Source organism: Berghia stephanieae, chromosome 6 (assembly GCF_034508935.2).
Source record: "Berghia stephanieae isolate SIO BIC M18660-M18661 chromosome 6, UCSD_Bste_1.3, whole genome shotgun sequence".
Taxonomy (NCBI): domain Eukaryota; kingdom Metazoa; phylum Mollusca; class Gastropoda; order Nudibranchia; family Aeolidiidae; genus Berghia; species Berghia stephanieae.
In genome coordinates this window covers 32,451,341-32,472,512 of record NC_088365.1, presented here as the reverse complement: position 1 = coordinate 32,472,512, position 21,172 = coordinate 32,451,341, and the positions used below count along the sequence as shown (strand labels likewise).

General features: G+C 32.3%; 1 protein-coding gene across 7 annotated transcripts in view; it reads right to left on the bottom strand.

Annotated features, from left to right (window-relative positions):
- Window positions 1-207: 207 nt before the first annotated feature.
- The window catches only part of LOC144974888 (uncharacterized), a 50,890-nt gene continuing 29,925 nt past the window's right edge, over window positions 208-21,172 (bottom strand). The window contains exons 16-26 of one of the 7 annotated variants that reach the window (XM_078918344.1): window positions 20,775-20,986; window positions 20,311-20,494; window positions 19,030-19,162; window positions 17,737-17,873; window positions 16,774-16,975; window positions 16,105-16,247; window positions 14,757-14,915; window positions 13,056-13,115; window positions 7,786-7,831; window positions 7,046-7,072; window positions 208-488 (exon numbers count right to left, since the gene is read on the bottom strand). In XM_078918344.1, the coding sequence (XP_078774470.1) occupies window positions 279-488; window positions 7,046-7,072; window positions 7,786-7,831; window positions 13,056-13,115; window positions 14,757-14,915; window positions 16,105-16,247; window positions 16,774-16,975; window positions 17,737-17,873; window positions 19,030-19,162; window positions 20,311-20,494; window positions 20,775-20,986 (1,513 nt within the window). In that variant the 3' untranslated portion in view covers window positions 208-278. The remainder of the gene's footprint in view (window positions 489-7,045; window positions 7,073-7,785; window positions 7,832-13,055; window positions 13,116-14,756; window positions 14,916-16,104; window positions 16,248-16,773; window positions 16,976-17,736; window positions 17,874-19,029; window positions 19,163-20,310; window positions 20,495-20,774; window positions 20,987-21,172) is intronic. The other 6 variants (XM_078918345.1, XM_078918346.1, XM_078918347.1 and 3 more) reach the window with 6 other exon arrangements.

The following is a 21,172-nucleotide window of genomic DNA, read 5'->3' as shown; positions in this document are numbered from 1 at the left end:
CTATAATTTCATAATTTTTTTTGTTCACATCAAATCAATTTATAATCCCTCTGCCTCACCTTTAAAAAAGACATTAAATCAGTGCGATTGACAATTCACAGTCTACGGAAAGAACATCAGAAAATAGATTTATTGATGATCTAAAGATATCAGCGGGGATTTATTCATATAAAAATAAAACCGCATAGGGAACGATGTTTTTCGAGATTTTTGAGTGAAAGTAATGGGGACAAAAGACGTCTTGTCAACAGTCAGCTATTGTATACATCTTTGAAGTTTTAGAACAAACTGATTTTGTTGTTCCTTAAGCTGATGCTTTTGAGGTTGACTTTGGAGCGAGGAAAGCCTGCAGTTGCATTGGCTTGCTGTCGGAGCTGTGACGCATGTTGGGTGCCCCCGAGGCCGTATTGGTTCTGCTGCTTGCTGGGTGCTGTGGTAAGGCTGAGACGGAGAGACTCATACTTAGAACCTTTGCCAGGTCGAGGCTTCTGTAAACGAGAGGGAATAAAAAGCAAAAATGAATAAATAAAAACAGCAACAGTATCTAGCTTGGTAAAATATATATTGTTAATTTGAACAGTTTAGATGCAAAAGGCACATGAGTGCCCGTGACTGCATTTTCAAAAAAGAATTAAAAGAGCATGTTCTGAAATTGACTTCTCATAAAGGGAGTTGTGACATTGGCAACAAGTTGTTCCGTTCAGTTTTTTTTTCTTGGGGAAAAATAGTCTCAGTCACTAACAAATACAATGTCTTTGTGTGTAAGACTGTAAATTTGGATGTGATGGCTACTTCTGTGGTGAATTTTATTACGTTTTGTGAAATAGGCCGGAATGGCTTTTTTACAAGTCCCAAGGGTCTGACACTACAAATTTAGTTAGTTTTGTTTTGTTTCGAAGGCATGTCTGATACATCCTGGTGACCTTCACTTGCAGTTAGTGACAAATCTGGCAGACTTTCTATGCAGATTTTAAAGATTTTGACTATTTTTTGCAAGATGACGATCCCATGTTGCTAGGCAAACTTAAGAAAGTGGTTCTCTATGTCTGTCATATGTGACATACAGTCCCAATTTAATACATTATAAATTATAGGGGTATATCAGACGCAGACAATTAAAATTCAAGTGAAATTTGTCATAATTAGAAAAAAAATATTTTAAAAAATATTTTTTAGAGGAACTGAGATTTTAATTCCCTCAATAAAAGCACACCCAAGTTAGTTTTATGTTGCATGCTAATGTTTTTGATTCCTCCACGCTGTTGTCCTTGAAATGGTATGATTATATCAAAGAATGTTTTAAAAGGAACTTATTTTCTGCCATAGGTTATTCAATGGACTTTTGACCTAAGCAACCCTTATCTTGATATATGTTCTATTATTTAAAATACACCTTTATTTGCTTCCTGCCAAATAAACAGGGGCATTTTTACCTAAGGGAAATAAAATCAATAATGTACACACGAAACATTTCTTGTTACTCTGATAACCAATTCAAGCTGAAAATTGGATTCGGTACATACATCAAAGGAGACATTGTGTCAATGTCAATTTACATATTCGCATGCTACTCCAATTAAAAATTAAATTCTGCACCAATTCTTATCTAAATTTTAACTGGCATTTCTTCTTTTGATAGAAAACAAGATTGTCGTCAGTCATTTCTTCAGTCCAAGTCTGCTTTGGATTATTTTTACTGTGAAATTTTGCAAGGAGGTGTTGAAAAACAAATCTAATAATACACATAACCATTTGGAATTGAAGAAAAGTCTGTCATAGTTTTCAATTGGTTGGTCTGACGTGAACCTTGCATTGTATATGGATGTAAAACATCTCTTAAAAAAAACAACAACTTTATCCATAGTAGCATGCATGAACAACCCTGTTACAAAACATTAAATTCATATTCTACTTGTTCGAAACAGAGAAATATGATCTTTATTTTCGCGGTAACACTAAAACAATTTACGTTAACTACACAAATTTAATACACCAAGCTAATAAATAAATAAATGAATACATTGCACACTTGATGATATACGGGTTTCTACAGCAATCAAACTTGCCACAGGTAAAATACAAAAAAAAAATCGATATATTATATTTTAAAACCTCCAATTTCAAATATAAGAATTAACCCGAAAGTCAAGATGTCTATCCTCTTGATATAATATTATTATGTATTATTTTTTTTTTTACAATTATTCTTTTTTCTTTTTCATTGATGCCGTATAATTCAATACAGTCATATCTATATCAACTTCTGAGTAAATTAATATCATTTTCACAAATATTCCTCAAGCATTTTGATGAAGAAATCTGTCTCTGAATGAAGATATAATCCAAATTTAACCCAGCATTTCCCAAGTACTGGTTGGCATGTTTCATATGTGATCCACATACACAATCTGGTAATAAGTCGAGGAGATCAGACGCTCACTAGCTTAATAATAGTAGACCGAAATCTAAAAGTGTTATTAAAGAAAGAAAGAGCCAATGTGCGTTTTAAAAAAAAGATAAAATAAATCTCAAAGGAAAAAAGTGGAGAAATGGAAGAATTGCATTAAGTTATAGTAAATGTATACATAAAATAATCATTTTGTAGGTCAGTGGTAGTCAAATCAAATTTCATTTTTTTTTATCAATATGTAACATTAATAAACTCACTGACAATATACCCCCCCCCCCCCCCCCCCCCCAACCTAGCGTAAATTTTACATTAATCAAGGCTTTCCTCTTAAGCTACCGCCTTCTACAATTAACTTAAAACATTGGGAATGGTCATACTGGCATTTCGTTGTAACAAAGTCAAGCAATGTTCAGCATGATCAATGGCCAATTTGGTGAAAATGACCGCAAAAGTCTCGACTTTAGGCAAGTGACTTTATATACATTACCCTACTCGAAATGACTCCCTGGCTTCAGGCAGTAGTGGTTATATAAGAACGATAATACAACAAAAGAATTGTTTGCAGACGTGCCAACCTTATGAATCACAACTGTGTAATTTGGGAGCAGAAAATGTGTAATGTCCAAAAAAAATATCTACCGTAGTCCCCGTTTCCTGAGTAAAACTGAATACCCGTTCAGAGTGTCATAACACTGTATAATACTCTTAACCTCGTATTTATACAAGGACGATGGTGGCGCGAAAGAAAACGTAAATTTCGAAGATTATCGGTTTGTTTGTTTGTTTGTTTGATTGTTTTGTTTTGTTTTTTTTTTTGTGTGTGTTTTTTTGTGACACCATCTTCCCGTAATAAATTCGTAATTTTTGTAATAGTTGGGATCTCTGAGTTTGCTCTATAAAGTGCTTATGTAGTCTTTCAAACCCATTAGACCTACATATGATCAAAAGTTAATCCCGGTTTCTATAGCGTGAAACGGACATTAGCAATTGCTTGATACTCTTTTGGGTAAGACGCTGGTCTATCTCAAAGTACTTTCCAACAGATCTAAGTGACCCAGCTACCCAATCACTAATTGGTGGGTATGGGGGTCGGACAAAATTCTCGACAATATCGGAGACCGATCTTGGACTCTTGGCGTGTGAAGCGAGTGCTCGTATCAATTGTCGGAACCCTCTGAGCTATTGGGACCTTTTGAGCGAGACCCCCAGAAAGTTTTAGAGATACGTTCTTCTCTCTCTCCTCTCCTCCCCCCCCCCTCTCTCTCTCTCTCTCTCTCTCTCTCTCTCTCTCTCTCTCTCTCTCTCCATTTAGCTTCTTCTTCTTCTAGTCAGCTGATCCTGCGTAGGACGTTGCTTCACGAACTTTCTTGCGAAACAGATTACGTTTTCCCGCCAGTCTACTTGCTTGAGTTGTTGTCATTCCCAGCCATTCACATATATCTTGTTCCCAGCTTCTTGTTGGTCTACCTCTTCCTCTCTTGCCGTTTACCCTTGTCTGCAGAATGTGCTTTTCTAATGATTCGTGGCGAGCCTATTGGCCAAAATAGTTCAGTTTCAATTTCTTTACAGTTTGAAGAAGAATTGGTGATTTTATTCCGATCCTTCTCAGGACTTCTTTGTTTGTTTGTTTTTCAGTCCATGATATTCTGAGTATTTTTCTGTAGCATGCCATTTCAAAAGCTGTGATCTTTGTGCTCTCTGCTTTGCTGATAGTCCACGCTTCGCATCCATATGTTGCAGTTGGGAAAACAACACTTTTGAGGATTTTGATTTTTGTTTGAATGCACTGCCCTTTCCAGATATTATTAATCTTTTCTAGCTTTGATCTTGCCATTGCTAGTCTCCTCCTGATCTCTGGGGCCGATTTTCCCGTTGTACTCAATCCTGGCTCCAAGATATTCAAAATTCTTTACTCTTTCTATTTCTTCTCCATTGATTTTTATGATGGTGATGGTATCTGTTTTGCACTTGTCAGTATTCATGATTTTGGTCTTCTTTATATTCAGCTTAAGGCCTTTGGTCTCGCTGTGTTCCTTTACAGATGTTATTAGATTCTCTAGTCCCCCCGGTGTTGTGGACAATAGTGCAGTGTCGTCTGCGTACCTCAGATCTTTTATGGGTAGACCTTGCATTTTAGGTTCGTTGTAATTACTTCTGACATCGTTTTCCACATCTCGCATTATACCTTCAGTGTAAATGCTGAACAAATGGGGTGATAGAATACATCCCTGTCTTACTCCTTTTGTGACTTTGAACCATTCTGTTGTTCCGCTTTCTAGTTGTACCGCTGATTGTTGGTTCTCATAGAGGGATCTTATCAGGTTTCTTATTCTAGGATCAAAGTTCATCTCCAGGAGAGTTTCCCATAGTTTCTCATGATTAACACAATCAAAAGCTTTCGAATAGTCTATAAAACAAGTGTGGAGGCCAGAATTTACTTCTCGATGCTTCTGAATAATTTGACGCAAATTGAATATGTGGTCTCTTGTCCCTCTGTTTTTTCTAAAACCTGCCTGGCGTGTTACTGACTTCTTCTTCCAGTTTACGTTCAATCTTTTCATGATAATTTAGCTACATATAAAAATATAAGCATCTTCATTTAACTGTTTGATGTGAAATATATATTTTACATCAATATTTGCTGTATTTTGAAGTTGAACTTTTAAGTCCATTTCAATATACAAAATATTTTTTTTTCTTTACCCATCAGTCAGCACTTTGGATTAAAAATCCCTTTGCTATAAGAAAATAGACCCTGTCAGTTGCTTGATATTCGTCGAAGGAAAAGTTGCCTAATTGTGCTTATTACTGCCTTTGTATTACCAGAGGATTTTTACTAAATAATAGTTGGTGATTTCCGTGTCAGAAGTTAGGCATGATGATATTTTGATTATCAATCCTTATTATATTGTTTTCAATTAGGGTATCGTCTGTTGTGTTTTATCATTTCAAAAAAATCACCATTGTAGTGCAGTGTGGTTTAACTAAAAGGAATCAATCAAAATATCTGGTTCATACTTTTATTAAAGGCCGTGAACAATTAAAATTCGGACGTTCGATAAGAAATCTCCATGTATCCACAGAGACTCGAATCAGCAATCTCATGATCAGCTGTTTCCATTCCTTTTAAATTATAAACGTCAATGAAGAACAAGAAGGGAGACAATAAATAGGAGATGTGATTCGTCTATCTTAGAACCCCTACTATGTCACTAATAGTCGGTGTGTTCAAGTTTATTGTTGTGTATTCTGGCATGATTTGCTTAAAAAAAGAAGAACAATAGTAATGAGAACAACAAGAACAACAAAACAACAAAACAACAACAGTGAAAATATAAAGAAAAAATTAGCATAAAAAATCATCAGTTACCTGTGGTGAATAATAATAATCCTGGATAATGAAAATGTTCCTGCTTGATACTCGAAGAAATTATAACTAACAATAGGAAATGAATTGGAAACTGCAATTTAATCAACGAAAGCAGATACTGTGGACGTTTCGGATTTCCCCTTTACCAATAAAACACGATGAATGGACCACTTTAAGACGAATGAGAATGAATCTTATCTTCGTTGATTAAATTAAAGCTTCCATTTCATTTTATATTATTAATAATAATCCTGAATAATGAGCTCTTGAATATTTACTCGTTTACAATGTCTTATATTATTAGGTGCAGAAAATGGCATGACATATTTAGCTTTAATATTCACACGATAAATTAAGCAGTCCAGAATTCAATATCGAGTGAGGTTTAAAATATTAGTAGTGACAATATTGAAATATTATGAGAAGCTGCTGAAAAAATATTAAGATACATTGTGAATTGTGAAAATCCACTGCATTAAAACAGAATTCTGAACACATCACAGAATTGAAAAGAAATAGAAAATGAAGTGATAACAGATTATTAAAGGCGCACTCGTGTGCTGAAAAAAAGAATGATTGGTTATTTTGTATTCGCATGAGACATAAATCACAGAAATGGCAGTGAGAAATAAGCACTTCAAAAAATTGCAATAATATCTTGATATATATTGATTTGTGTTCCAATTTTACTGAATATCAATTCACTAGTTTATATAGTTATTATAATAAAGCAACGATTTAAATTCATGACTGCCCGTTTGTATTCGTAATTAGATGATTCAAAACAGAAGAATTATGTTGCCCCTTTGATTTAGAACTTGTAATTCCTTTTTTTCTTCTTGAAAACAGCTTAAATATAATATATTTGTAGTAAGGACGAAGGAAAACTATCAACTTGCGATAAAATCTACTACTTCCGTTCGACAATAGCAAGTACAGTCGACGTAAGAATCCTGGCAAAACGCATTGGATGGTGTTGCAAAAGGATATTAATAACTGAGATAACTGTTATCCACTACACTTTTAAATATCATAATAAAAACAGTATGAGACGGATAAAATATTAAACCCTGATAGTGATGTCATTTTAAATGCTGAGAGAGAAAAAAGCATTATCCCTCAGACGTTGCTTCAATGAAGTAAATGATACAAACTAAGAAATAGTAAATCATTGTTAGATAAAAAAAAAAAAGAACATTTCTGTCTCAGAGAAAACAAAAAAGAGAATAGAAAATGTCATAAAATTCTACCAATATTCTACTTACTATGAAAGACATTGGAGCTGTACTAAACTGAAAACAAAAGTAAATGCATGAGGAAAAGAATTTAAAACAAAAAATTTAAGCCTTCAGACCTTTATATTAAACAATAAATTATAAATAGTAATTGAATAAAGAAAGGAAAATGAAGGGTGTCAGAGAAATAAAAGAGCCAGTGTGAAACTTATGCTTGGTCCATATAAAGCTGACACTTTGAAGAAAACAAAGCAAATTAATCCTGTTTTCTGTGAAGGCGAGCAATGCTACGGTAGTGAGTTTACATTTTGAATTCGGAGAATGTTAATCTTGTTTTTCAAATATAAAATGGTATCAAAAGGAGTATCAACAATGCGGAACTGAGACATAATGTTCAGAAATGGTTTCACTGTGTGTTTATATTGTTAAAATTGACTGGGCGTTAGGAGGCCAATTTATGGAATGTATATAGGTATGTTGAAATCTCATGCATGATAAGATATAATACAATAACTCGTGCATGATTAAGCCATTACCAAACGGCAATTGGGTTCTTGACATTAGGTCTTTAGTACTGCTTCATCAATCAGGATTTATTTTTAGAAAAAAGAATTCACCAAGTTTAGCGTGTTATTAAAATTTGAGCCAAACCAAAAATCAAAGTAAAACCAATACATATATAGATATAGATAAAATGTGTAGCAATATTTATGGGTGCAAAGTAAAATTGGAGACTCAAGGGCACAGCAAGGGCAAAACTGTGTGACTACCTTGTGAGAGGAGAAGAATATGGGAGGTAACTCTGGTATCCTGGAGCTGGAGTAGAACACAAGAGTTATCAAACATCGGTGAGATCCGATTTTTGAGAATAAGACCTGACATATTTAATTTGTAATTTATACCTTTGAAAAGGAGAGTGTTAACTAGTTCAATAAAATCTTAACTTTATCATCATGTAATAAAGATTCTTTTTATGAACAACTTAATTCCAATGTCGTTATCATTACAATGAAGATAAACAAACACTGAAGAATTTACAAAACTAAAGTTCAAAAAGATATATAGACTATATATATATATATAATTGTGAAAATGACAGCATTAAATGTAAATATTATAAAATCAGTTGTTTTTCTTCTTTTCTTTCAAAAATTTTATTGAACGCTTGATTTGTGTTCATTATAGACAATAATTAATTTCACGGATGTGATACTATGACAATGAAAAGGATAATTCTTGATAATATTCCAACACCAGAAAGTATATATTGCAATGGTGCGGAAAAAAAATTAGAAATTAAAATTTGCTTCAATATCTGATAGTCTATACTCATACATTTTTTTAAAAAATTCCAAGAGGGCATATTATATATGTATTAATGATAACAACAATTAGGAAGCAAATAGAGGGCAAGTTTGGAACGGTTTGAATTTATAAAGTGTTGTGTTACGTTCATCTATAAATTAAAATTATGAGTTACTATAAATAGAGCCTGTATGCAACTTCGCATAAAGAACAAATTTATTTAAAGAATATATAGAAACATGTCTCATTTTGTAACGAAACCATTTCAAGAAATCGCAATAACATCGACAACACAACCAAAGTAGCCCTACATGAAAAACTGTTAATATAATAATGTTTTTTCACAATTGGGACATCAATTCTCATAAATATCATATGTAGATGAAGATTTTAAAAAAAAAAATCAATATATTGATTAGTACCATTTTATGCTAGTTATGTACAATTTGAATAAATCCTAACATTGAAATGGTAAATCAACCTAAATGTAGGGAAAATAAAAACGTATATATATAGAGATATTGTATATATAGAATATAGAGAGAAATCAAACTTTTTCATTTAGTATCCCTCGCTGAAAATAAATCTATTATCTTATACTAGTTATAAAATATCTTATTCTACATAAAAGCAAAAGAATCCAACGTAGCAAGTTGTTAAAATTCAGTAAGAAAAGTAAGTGAAATTACCAGCTTAAGTGTATAATGTGAATCAAAATGGGAAGCGTAATTTTCTTCAAATCATTAAAATAGAGTGCCCGATGTCTTGATCTATAAAATACCAAATTCGCCAACAATAGATCATAAGACTTTTTAAATTAGGAAAACGTTTACTTCTAACATTTCGAGACAACATGAATAGAATCAATGGAAATACAAATAATATATCAATGTCGTACTGTATGTTCTGAATCTGAATGGCTACGGAATTCTTTCCTCTAGGTTATTGTGTCAACATCTCTAAATTAATTTCCATCCACCCCTCTTATATAGATGCCCATTAACTTTTCTTTACATATATTTTTCACAGCTACATAGATAAATTTTGAAAGACAAAATATTTTAAACATTACAGCCACCAGCTGTCACGGTGCGCTCGCTACAATTCATGATTGGAGTTTATGAATTGTATCATAAGACTTGTGTTTATCGCAGAATACTCTTTATGAGATCAAGATTAGACCCATCTACCAAATCCCTGTAGATTTGACAGAGAGCCAATTGAGCTATCAGACATCAAAAAAAGAAAAAAAAACACCAGAAAATGTCGATAATTTTTTTTGTATCCAGTTGCAAAAGAAAGCACGAGAACTCGCATTTAATCAAAAAATTCTGATTTCATTTCTTTGGATTTTTTTTTCTAGTGTACGCGGCACTCTATATGTAAGAGGTCCTAAAGGGCTCAGTTGGTAGAGCACTCAGCTCAGGAGCAAAGCAACTCATATCGGCCTCTAGTTCAGCTAAGGAATAGCAGCATCTTTCTTTCTTTTCCGTAAAGAAGACCGAAGCACAAGTACATATCAAAATCATCAATGTTAATAATTTGCATATAAGTAAATGTGACCTACCACCAAAACGGATGTGTCGGAATTTATGAGCTGCCCAGAAGTTAGATCTTTGATAATAGATCCGAAATTGAGATAACATTTTTATGCTTTGTTGAGAGTATTGAATAAAGTAGCTTTTTTTTTTCAAATTTGAAATTAGATATTTTGGAATGTTCTGACTTTAAAATCCCTTTTTTACACCTTCACTCTTTAATGATAATAATAATAATAATAAATAATAATAATAATAATAATAATAATAATAATAATAATAATAATAATAATAATAATAATAATGATAATAATAATAATAATAATAATAATGGTGATGATAATGATGATGATGATGATGATGATGATGATGATGATGATGATGATGATGATGATGAATATGATGATGATGATGAGGATGATGGTGATGATGATGATGATGATGATGATGATGATGATGATGATGATGATGATGATGATGATGATGATGATGACGACGATGAACATGATGATGATGATGATGATGGTGATGATAATGATGATGATGATGATGATGATGATTGTGATAATAACAACAATAAAATAATAATAATAATCATCATCATAATAATAATAATAATAATAATAATAATAATAATAATAATAATAATAATAATAACATTATTGATGATAATAATAATAATAATAATAATAATAATAATAATAATAATAATAATAATAATAATAATAATAATAATAACATTATTGATGATAATAAATAATAATAATAATAATAATAATAATAATAATATAATAATAATATAATAATAATAATAATAAATAATTAATAATAATAATCATATTAGTGATGATATAGATGATGATATGATGAGATGATAGATGATGATGATGATAATAATAATAACAATAATAATAATAATAATAATAATAATAATAATAATAATAATAATAATATCACAAGGGAGTATTCACTGTGCTTTTGGAAGAGAGGAAAGTCTTAAGATGCTTTTTGAATACCACATTCGACGGGCAATGTCAGAATTTTAAATTATTTTAAATAATAAAATAGGCACCTAAAACTAGACCAAAAATAAAAAGCCAAAACAAAATAATAAAATAACACGGATAAAGTGAAAGCGCAATAACAATAATCAGTAATGAATTCAAAGACATTACCAATCATAAAATTTTGATTACACAGTTTCTAGCATCAGCGCAGTCTAGGCTTTTTCTTTTTTCTCTCACACACAGATTGTAGAGAGAAAGAACAACTAAAGATTCCTTTACAATTGTTATCTGTTTCTCTTGATATTGATTGTAAAAATGTCATTACTCCTTTGTCAGAGGGCTTACTTGTTTAGTTTTTAAACGCATGCCTAATGACTTTCACCATGACAGAGAGAGAGAGAGAGAGAGAGAGAGAGAGAGAGAGAGAGAGAGAGGGAGAGAGAGAGAGAGAGAGAGAGACATAGATTGAGGGATAGATAGATAGATAGATAGATAGAGAGAGAGAGAGAGAGAGAGAGAGAGAGAGAGAGAGAGAGAGAGAGAGAGAGAGAAGAGAGAGGTGGGGGAGAGGGACACACACACACAGAACACAGACATATCAGAGAGAGAGAGAGAGAGAGAGAGAGAGAGAGAGAGAGAGAGAGAGCGGTGATATTGAAGAGCCTTATCATAATTACTGGCCTCCTGGTAAAAACAATAAGATATGATGTTAGATTAGAATACAATTGAAAATGTAAAGTGTAGCTAAAATTAGATTTTTCTCCATCTCCAGAATATAATAATGTTGATGACAAACTGCCATAAATTAGCTATCATTGTAAACTGGCAAGCTGTGAAATAATTTCAATCTGAGTAAAGATGAACAGATCAAAACGTTTTGAAATCAGAGTTACACTCAGCAGAGATAAAAAGCAAAATGACTATAAAAGAGGTTTTAAAAACGTTGTTTTTGTAGAACAACTAAAAAAACCTGTAAGCTCTTAAAGTAAATTGATAAAAAGAGAGGTATTTTGCTATGGAGGATGCGAGTCCAAAGTCAGCATTTGAAAAATAAAAAGTTATTTATTTTGTCAAGCCTTAAAAAAACACACCCCCCCCCCTTCCTTCACCCAAAAAATAATCAAAAAAAATAAAATGAAAATAAACACCCCCCCCCCCAAATTAAACAAAAAACCAACAAAAAACAAAACAAAACCAACAAGCAAAAAATCTGTGATTTTTTTTTATAAGTTAAAATATGCAACAGTATGCATTATGAAAACAGTGGCATTTTGGATTGATAATCATGACATCACTATATCTAGAATTCTGACAAAGAATTCATTAGGGCACCTTCTTATGGTCAGGTTGTGTAACCAAAATAAATAGACCTTAATAAAACAAGGTATCGTAAATAAATAGAAGCTTCCTTTACGTTTTATTTTCGACAAGGCAAGCGACTGGCATAATCCATATCAATCTGAGCTATCTCAATTGAATTTCTCTTTTTATCATTAAAATACCATATTTTTTCAACAGCACTTTCTACCGTCATTAGTGTTAATATTTCATAGATAAATATAAGCGTTAAGATTTAAGGCGATGAAGTACCCTTGCTCAATGTTCTGCAGGAATCTTGGCCCCAAACCATGTGCATTAACACCTTTGTTAGCCCTGCCTAAGTCTAGTACTATGTCTGGGCAGACTAAACATCAAAATAAAAGAGTTTTTGTCTCTCAAATTAATAAATTGCAATCATCGATGATACAGGCTTAAATAAAAAAAACATTTTTAGGTGGTCCAAAAAGCTCAATAAGTAGAGAGAACACTCGCATCACAAGTTTAAAGAGCGGTTTTAATTACAGGTTGAGTCCTTCTAATCTGTCAGATCTCGCACAAAGTACTTTGTTATAGACTAGCACCACATTCAATGGTCATAAGCAATGGTTACTGCCTGTTTAAATCTACAGAAACCGGTTCAAACTCTAGCTTACTTAAAATTTTTAGTGTTTAGTTTTGCCAAGGCATAATACAAGATTGAGGCAATTTGATATAAATTTGATATTGAAGCTGCTAGATTCACACTATAATAAAATGGTGCAGTACCTTTTAGACCATAGTAAAGTAAGCATGTCTAATACTATTTATTAACCTGCTAAGATATGATGTTTGTTATTTTTAGCTGCCAATCACCATCAATAATCCAATTACCTTTTCTTTTCTTCGGTTTGTTGCATATTTAGAATGTCTCCTAAATTTTGACACGCAGATCTGTTCAGATAATCATTATAATTGCACTATAATTAACAACGAAGCATCATAAAAAATAGTACATGATAAGGAGACATGCCAAATGACATTGAACATGATCAGTAGACAATGATTATGAAATTCTGGCCCCATTGTTATGTTAATGGTAAAGGTCCTTTACACAAATCACCTCACTCAGTGTAGGTGTGAATGAATACCTGACTATGGGCAGTGATGGATATCTTAAGAGTGTCAGTAATAGACAACTTGTCCTATGTGAAATGGAAAGTTTGTTTCATTGGAGCTGTTAGCAAAATTTGTGAAACTCTGCCGTGTGAAATGGGCGTCGTGAAATCGTGGAAAGTCGCTATATCTTAGCTATATTGAATTATTTTATTTATCATTCACAAAATACCAACATTATCAAAGATTATTATAAATTCAATAAGTTGTTAACAGCAAGATTGTTTCATAAAATGTACAGATTAAGTAGCCTGCCTTGTACATGGAGAAAAAAAAATATTACTTTGCATCAGACTGTCACATTTTGACAACAAATTATAATAACCGCAAGTAACTCTCCATCCATTAGAGATGGATTTTTTTCGGGCGTTTTGCAAACTCTTCTTATTTATAAAAATATTTTTTAAAAATCATTATTATTATTTTGTTGTTGTTGCTGATCCATGGTTTTTATTATCCTTCCTAGCGTAGAGAGTATCAGTATTACATATTCCGATAAACTCTTCATACCCACAATTTTATGAAGATGAATTTATGCTCCATTTTAATTAACGAGAGTAAATGATGAGGATATTTAGAATCTTCTCTTTATCAATAATGAGGGCAATGAATTAGACATTAGAGACTTCAGATAAATGTGAGATGATGGAAATGGATGTTGTTCCGGTATTTGAGACCAATTTCAATTACAATATTTTTATACTCAAAGCCACCTTAGAGAACAGTCAAAGTGTAAAGGGCTACTACAGTTAGGTGTGTATTTACAAAGATTACTTTACCATGAACAAAACTGGACAACTGGTTATTATATTATTCCTGTATTCAGGAAAAAAATATCTCATACTCAGTAATTGATATTTACTTGTCTTACATAACCCAGGTACTGTTAAGTTATTTTTTTTAAAAGATGAAAAAAAGCAAACAAACAAACAAAATGAAGGAAAGAAAAGAAAAAAAATCACTAGTGTCCAAAAACACTTTTGAGCACGGTGCTAAACATAGTCTTTTCAAATGAGTCATAGAATATAAATTATTTAAAAAGAAGTAACTACTTAGTTAATTGGAAGGAGAAGTTCTAGGTATATAAATGACTAAGGCAGAGAATCAGATACAGCACAGATTATATGGAAAGTCATTATAAATATATATGATTTGTGACAAATTATTTTATTTGGAAAATGGCTATATGGGATGGAAAAGCCTGAAATACAGATAGTAATGAGTGCACATAATATAAAAATATGTTTCCACAACAAAATACAAGAGCCATTCTAATGATGACACAGCATCTGGAGCAAATCCAAAATCTCATTGTGTGTAAAATCATCACAGTGCAGTTGAAATGCCATATAATTGCCACTGCAAAAAAACCCCAAAAAACTAAAGTAATAATAAAATTGAAATTTTCACAGTCTTTACCTGATATTTTCTGCTTGAGATTCTGTCAGACCATCTGGCTGCCCAAGGTCAGTGAGAGTTCGTGCCAAGGCAGTACCGGGACTTCCAAAACTGTCTACTCCAGTACCTCCAATCTCACCTCCCCAGGGGGCTCGGTGACCAAGTAATCCTCTTGATGGGCTGTACGGAATAGCAAGAATATCATTTTCAGTCAAAACAGGAAATAAAAAGGGTGAAACTGAAGATGCCATCGGAGGGACCTAATCGCAAAATTGTTATGGCACTTGCCTCTGAATAAAAAAATAAAGTCAAAGATTAGAATTCTGGTGGAGACATTTGTATTTTTTTTTTCACAACACAAGAACTTTTCTTTGACTTTTGTTTTAGTTGTTTTCTGAAGGGGTTTTTTCCTCCTTTTTTTCTGTTTGTTATAATTTGTATTGCTTGTTTTTTTTTCCATTAAAAAAACTGTTAATTTGAAAGGCAGAGTGAGCAATATGAGACGAGTGAACAGCATTATGCATACATTCTGCATTAGTATCAGTAAATAGGGCAATGGGGAAGAAAATTGCAAAGCACAGACTGGTTTACATTGAGATCATATTCAAAATGCCAAACATATGTGCTTCTTGCACATCGGATGTCCTGGTTCGTTGTAATACATTGCTAAGTTATTGTTAAGGCATATCTTGACAATTCATACAAGATGACAGGAACTGTCTTGAGCCATTCATGGCAATAAGTAAATCTGCAAACACAAGGAACCAATCTCAAAAACATTATTCTATAATTGATGATTGGCCATTAAACCAGGTCTTTAGTGGGTTGCAAAGCTGTTATTAAAATTTGCCAGATCATTAACTCTGGAATGAGAATTGAAGTAACGCTACAGATAAAAGAATAGTTAAAACACTTTGTTGTATTGATGATACTCAATTGATAGAAATACACCAAATCTACTTTCTGTAAAAAAAGCCCATAATCTGTAAACCAAATGTAACAACAAACCTGCCAATGGAAGTTCAACTTGCAAGAAACGTGGCTAGTTTTCACAGATGTGTCAGTTCTTCAGCAGAAGAATGAAAATGTGTGTTCAAAGAGCATTTTATGTACTGCATCATATGTGTCCGTGTGTGTATGCTTGGGTGTGAATATGTGTTATTGCCTGTAATGTGTGTAGATATTGGTGTATAATGAAATTTGTTATTCGTTATTTTTTGCCTACAAGTTAAATAATCTTGTTTGATTATATATTTATTCATGTAATGAGACTTGAGCTATCCAGCGGGAAGGCGAAATAGAAATAAACATATTGTTATGGAATGGTTAGTCGTTATAAATATTATTTCTATCTGTTTTCAATGCTCACCTAAATCTAAAATCTTGTGGTAAAGAGAATCCGTGAATGTAATCAAGTCTTGATTTCATCACTTGTTTTCGGAAATCTGTCTTGGTGTTACCATAGCCATTAAAAATGTGATCACAGAATAACAACTTGCCATCAGCATAAATCTGAATGGAAAGCAAATAAATAAATTGTTATGGTAACAGTATTTAAGTAGAGAGATTGATCGAAGTCAATAATCATTAACAAAGTTCAAGTTCAATTTCGAAAAAAAAGGTAAACATGGAAAGGATTGTAATTCTTTAAATTTTAAAAACGCTTTTGGTGTAAAAACAACATATATTTCGAACGAATCGTGGACGTCCAATTAAAAGTTTCACTGCCAAAAAAATTACATCTTCTTCATATGCTTTCTTCTATATTTTGAACTGCCCCGTACTGTAAGTATCACAAAGGAATGATTAGGTAAACTAGTAAAATTCAATAATAGTAAACGTGGCATTAAATGATTTGAAACACTAAAACTGAGTACACATAAAAATGAGACTTTATAAAAAACAATAATCAAAGCTTAAATGTTTTAAGGAACTCAATGATAAAGTTCATAAAACAAATTGGTGTAAAGTATACTTTACATCTTAACATAATATACAACAGCCAAAATACAATTTATTGAAAAAAACAAATTCTTACCAAAAACATTCCAGGAACAATATTATGTCTTGTGAGAAGTAAAGGTTGTGTGTGGTTTGAACCTTCTCCAGCTGTGTTGATATCATATTTCAATATGCGGAAAACATCAGAACGACTCTGCACACATGGACGTGTTCTGTTCTTGTTCTGATTTTCATATATTTGATTGAGAACACCTTCAGAATGAACTGTGTTCGGATATCTGAAATAATATACAGAAACGACTTTGATGGTGATTATAAAACAAATACAGCCTCATACTTTTTCTCCTTAAATCTTGACCTACATTGTCTAACATATTGTCCAACAAATTAACATTAATAGTGCAGTGTTCCAGAAGTTGACTCAATGAAAGTTACCACTTGTAGTGGTCCCTTTTTAATTATTAATATTAGCGTTCTGATGATGTCAACAACTTCAGTGGAAATTCAGTTTAAAGCTTACACTGCACAATCTACTAAAATCGTGAAAGTGAAAAGGTTTTGTTTTTAATATAACAGAATGAGAGGAGGTGATAGTACTGGGCACGAGTAAGTAGAAAACGGTAAGGGCTGCCTGAAGCCGGTGGTCATAAAATACTAACAAAAGAGTGGAAATGGAAAGGCTTCGTATGGGAACAAAACAGAATGAAGCCTTTCCATTTTCACTCTTTCGTTAGTATTGGGCATGAGTAAACAGTCTGGAGTTTGAATTTGTACATTGCAATCCGCATTTAATATCAAAAGAGAGAGCATATATTAGGTATGTATGCTATTTAGCCATAAGAACAGTATCTAACGACAAAGAGACACAGCTGAACATACATTTTTTATACGTATCATCCCAAGTTTAAGACTTTTTTTGACGTTTAGTGTCGTCTCCGTGTATTGATATATAAATTAAAGGCTTCTTAGCCAAAATGTTTTTAAAAAGGCAGTTTGTAACTTTTTTATACAGTTCAAGTATTCCAGTTCTATGACTTACAAGGAAGAAACAACAACGATAATCTGTAGCTGATTTCTGGGACAATAGTCCTTGATATAACGGGTGAATTCTACATCTGTTAGATAGGGTATAGCATGGCGACTGCATTTACATTGAGGCCTCTCATCTGACAACATCTGTAAAAACAAAAATAATACAATAAAAGTGTTGCAATTGGTAAGATGTTTAATAATCACTTTATACACACATATTTGTATGAAGAGTTAAGGATGTAGATTTCGTGATGCACATTTCTATCACTATTGGAATTAGCTTGTGTCAAAGAGAAAGCATGCATTTAGAGATCTGTAAATGTGTAATTAATGCAAGTGAATGTGTCTACATAACATATATGTCACCTTGGTTTCTGTGAAATAAACCAATAAACATTATTCTGTTTTAAAAAGAAATAGCACAAAAAACGCATTTAAAAATAGGTGATGTTATATATTGCTCAAAATTATTCTAAAACTTGTAATAAAATCAATCTTCTTGATATGCTTTCACATTCATTGTGATTTGTTCGTTTCAGACAATTGGTTTAAATTTTAAGAAACGTAGCCAATAAAATAATTGACTGACTTGCATTGACAGAATTTAAATGCCTCCGGCTGACCAAACAAACTTGTAACAACTCAGAACATTAGCAAATCATTAGTTGATATAGTAATGTGCAATTAATTTATCATTCCATTACTGAAAATTAACAATTCCTTTCCTGCTATATAATATAATATATGAAGGAAGGGTGAAGGAATTCGTCAACATAAACAAAAACTAATTTGATAAATCAAGTAACTAAGAATAGTTTTTGCAACAACATTTTAAATATGTTATGTATAGTCAATGGTTTACCCAAGCAAACACGCCAACATTACAAGTTGTAGTTTGTATTGTGTTTATATCTGCCGTGTCAATATCAACGTTTTAAATGAACGAATTACAGATCATCATTATTGAGAAAGCTCACACAAACACATACATATATATATATATATATATATATATATATATATATATATATATATATATATATATATATATATATATATATATATATATATATATATTATAACCCTGACAACCCTCACAGGCAGGGTTCAGTTTTTGTCACAGCTTAGCATTTTCACCAAAAGAGCATTAAAGCCACATTTGCATGGAAGCTATTGGTGTCTTAGTTTAAAAGACTTGAAATTTTAGCCATGAACTTAATGCAATAACTGAAGGCTTGAAAGGATTTATGTCCCGTAGCTAAAGGCTTAGCCCTAACACCCCCATAAAACGATGACATACCTGCATTCTCAAAGCCATGGGACAGAGATTGAGATTTCCTGAGAGACATTCCCGTTCTGGCAAAGAAACTGCTGTAGGTTGGCGGGAAACAGTCCTCGTACGACTGCTAGCAGACTTACTCCTAAAACTTGACCTGAGAAAGGAATGAATGTACTCATATATATAAAATCTCAATTGAGGACATAGCTGTATTCTTTGTTTTGAATGCAAATACATATAAGGGGAGTTGGAGTTGGAGGGGGGGGGGGGTAGGTGGATATATAGGCCACCTGCCGTATTTCATTTCCTAACATGCAAACTGATATATAGACAACAATTTTATTTTCTCATTGTGACGAATCATCTTTTTTTCTATATTGTCAATGCTTTCAAAAGTCAATGACTGGAAGGAATTTTATTTTCATTCTTCTGCTGAAGAACCGACAAAAGGCATGCATTTTAAACGTGTTTACCTTTCAATAAGCCATTGAAGGGTGGCTTCCACCAAAAAGGAAGCAGTTTAATGAGAATTGAAAAACTCGATAGAATGATACAGTTGAAAATTTTCAGTGGGCTGGTAGTCCAATGACAATGCGGACATATTTGAAGTTTAAATTACCCTATTTCAAAACTCAGCTTGATCTGATTTTTTACCCTTTCTATTAAGTGTTCCATTATTGTTATAATATTATTTATTTTTATGCATTTCATTATCATTTTTTTTTTCAATATAACATCAACATATTATCATTAACATTATTATCTAATCGTTATTGTCATTATTTATCATCACCAATATCAAATCTATGACTTGAGTTGTCACTTGGCATTACACATTGAAGATTTAGAATCAGAAGCCTGAAATTCTATAGACCACATACATGTATATGACCAATTTGTTGTGAAATGCCATGTGAGCCATCTATAGCCAATAACACATCGGTCTATATATAAAATGTGAAAATCACAGAAAACAGTGTAACAAGCAGAGGTGAATTAACTATCAAACAAGAGAGAATGATAAACATTCGATGTTAAGATAAGAAAGAAAGATCTACTTAAATCGCTGGTCAGTGGATCAATGAAGAAATAAAAGTCTCAATATATATGACTTTGCATTGTATATTTACTGGTTGAAAGCACTTCCATTTTTTATTAAATGCCTGCATTAAGCTAGTAAAGATAATATATACAAATAGATACATAGCTCAAAATTGGCCGAATTCTTTTGTTTTTGTTATACTCCCCTTAGTCTAAGCAGATAAACAGTGAAAATTCATAACAATAGTTTTTAAATCTTACGCAGACAGGCGAGACAATTTGTCGCTATATTCTGAGTTGAAAGCCCTTCCTTCATCCACTTCATCTCCATCGTAGTCAACCTCAAATCCATCAACATGATGATCAAACTTGACAATTGGGGAGGAATTAGTTACGTTAGTCTCTGACCCAGCACTTTCCAGTCTCTGTTTATTGAAAGTTGTTCCTGATGAATAAAAAAAGAAGATGAGTAAAAGATGGCTCTTGTAAAGATTTTGTTAAATACAATGCCTTTAATTCACTTGAATCAATCATTAGTTTGGGTTGTCAAATATTATTTTAAAGGCAGTGATCAATGAAACCAATAATTAATTTTTTTCTTTCCAACAAAAAGTTTATCATTCTATTTCAAACATCATGATTCAGAATATATCCAATTTCATAGCATTTGGTCAGTCTTAACATAATACCAGATAAAGGCAGATTTTAATGTTTTTTTCATTTACTTGAAGGTGCTGAAGGTACTCTAGCAGTGTCAATGACAGACTCGGGCAGGGCCAGACCCAGAGTACTTCTTCTGGCTTCCCTGTCACCTGTCAGTTTGGCTGAGTAGGCCCCTAGTCTCGAGGTTCGAGGCGTCTCTTGAACCTGGTTCAAGCTTGGAGACTTCAGCCCAACTGTAATGCGGTAATGCTCAAGCCAGTCATCTACCAGGTTTCTGAAAAAATTATATATATATAATGAGATATCTAATGATCTTTTCTTCTTGTTAGTATTATCACAAAGTCTAATTAAATATTGTGAATTTATTGTTATCAGTATCAAGTATTCATATAAGTTTTAATTATTCATAAAAATTGGAGAAAAAAATTAAACACATGTAATTTACAATTTACGATATATT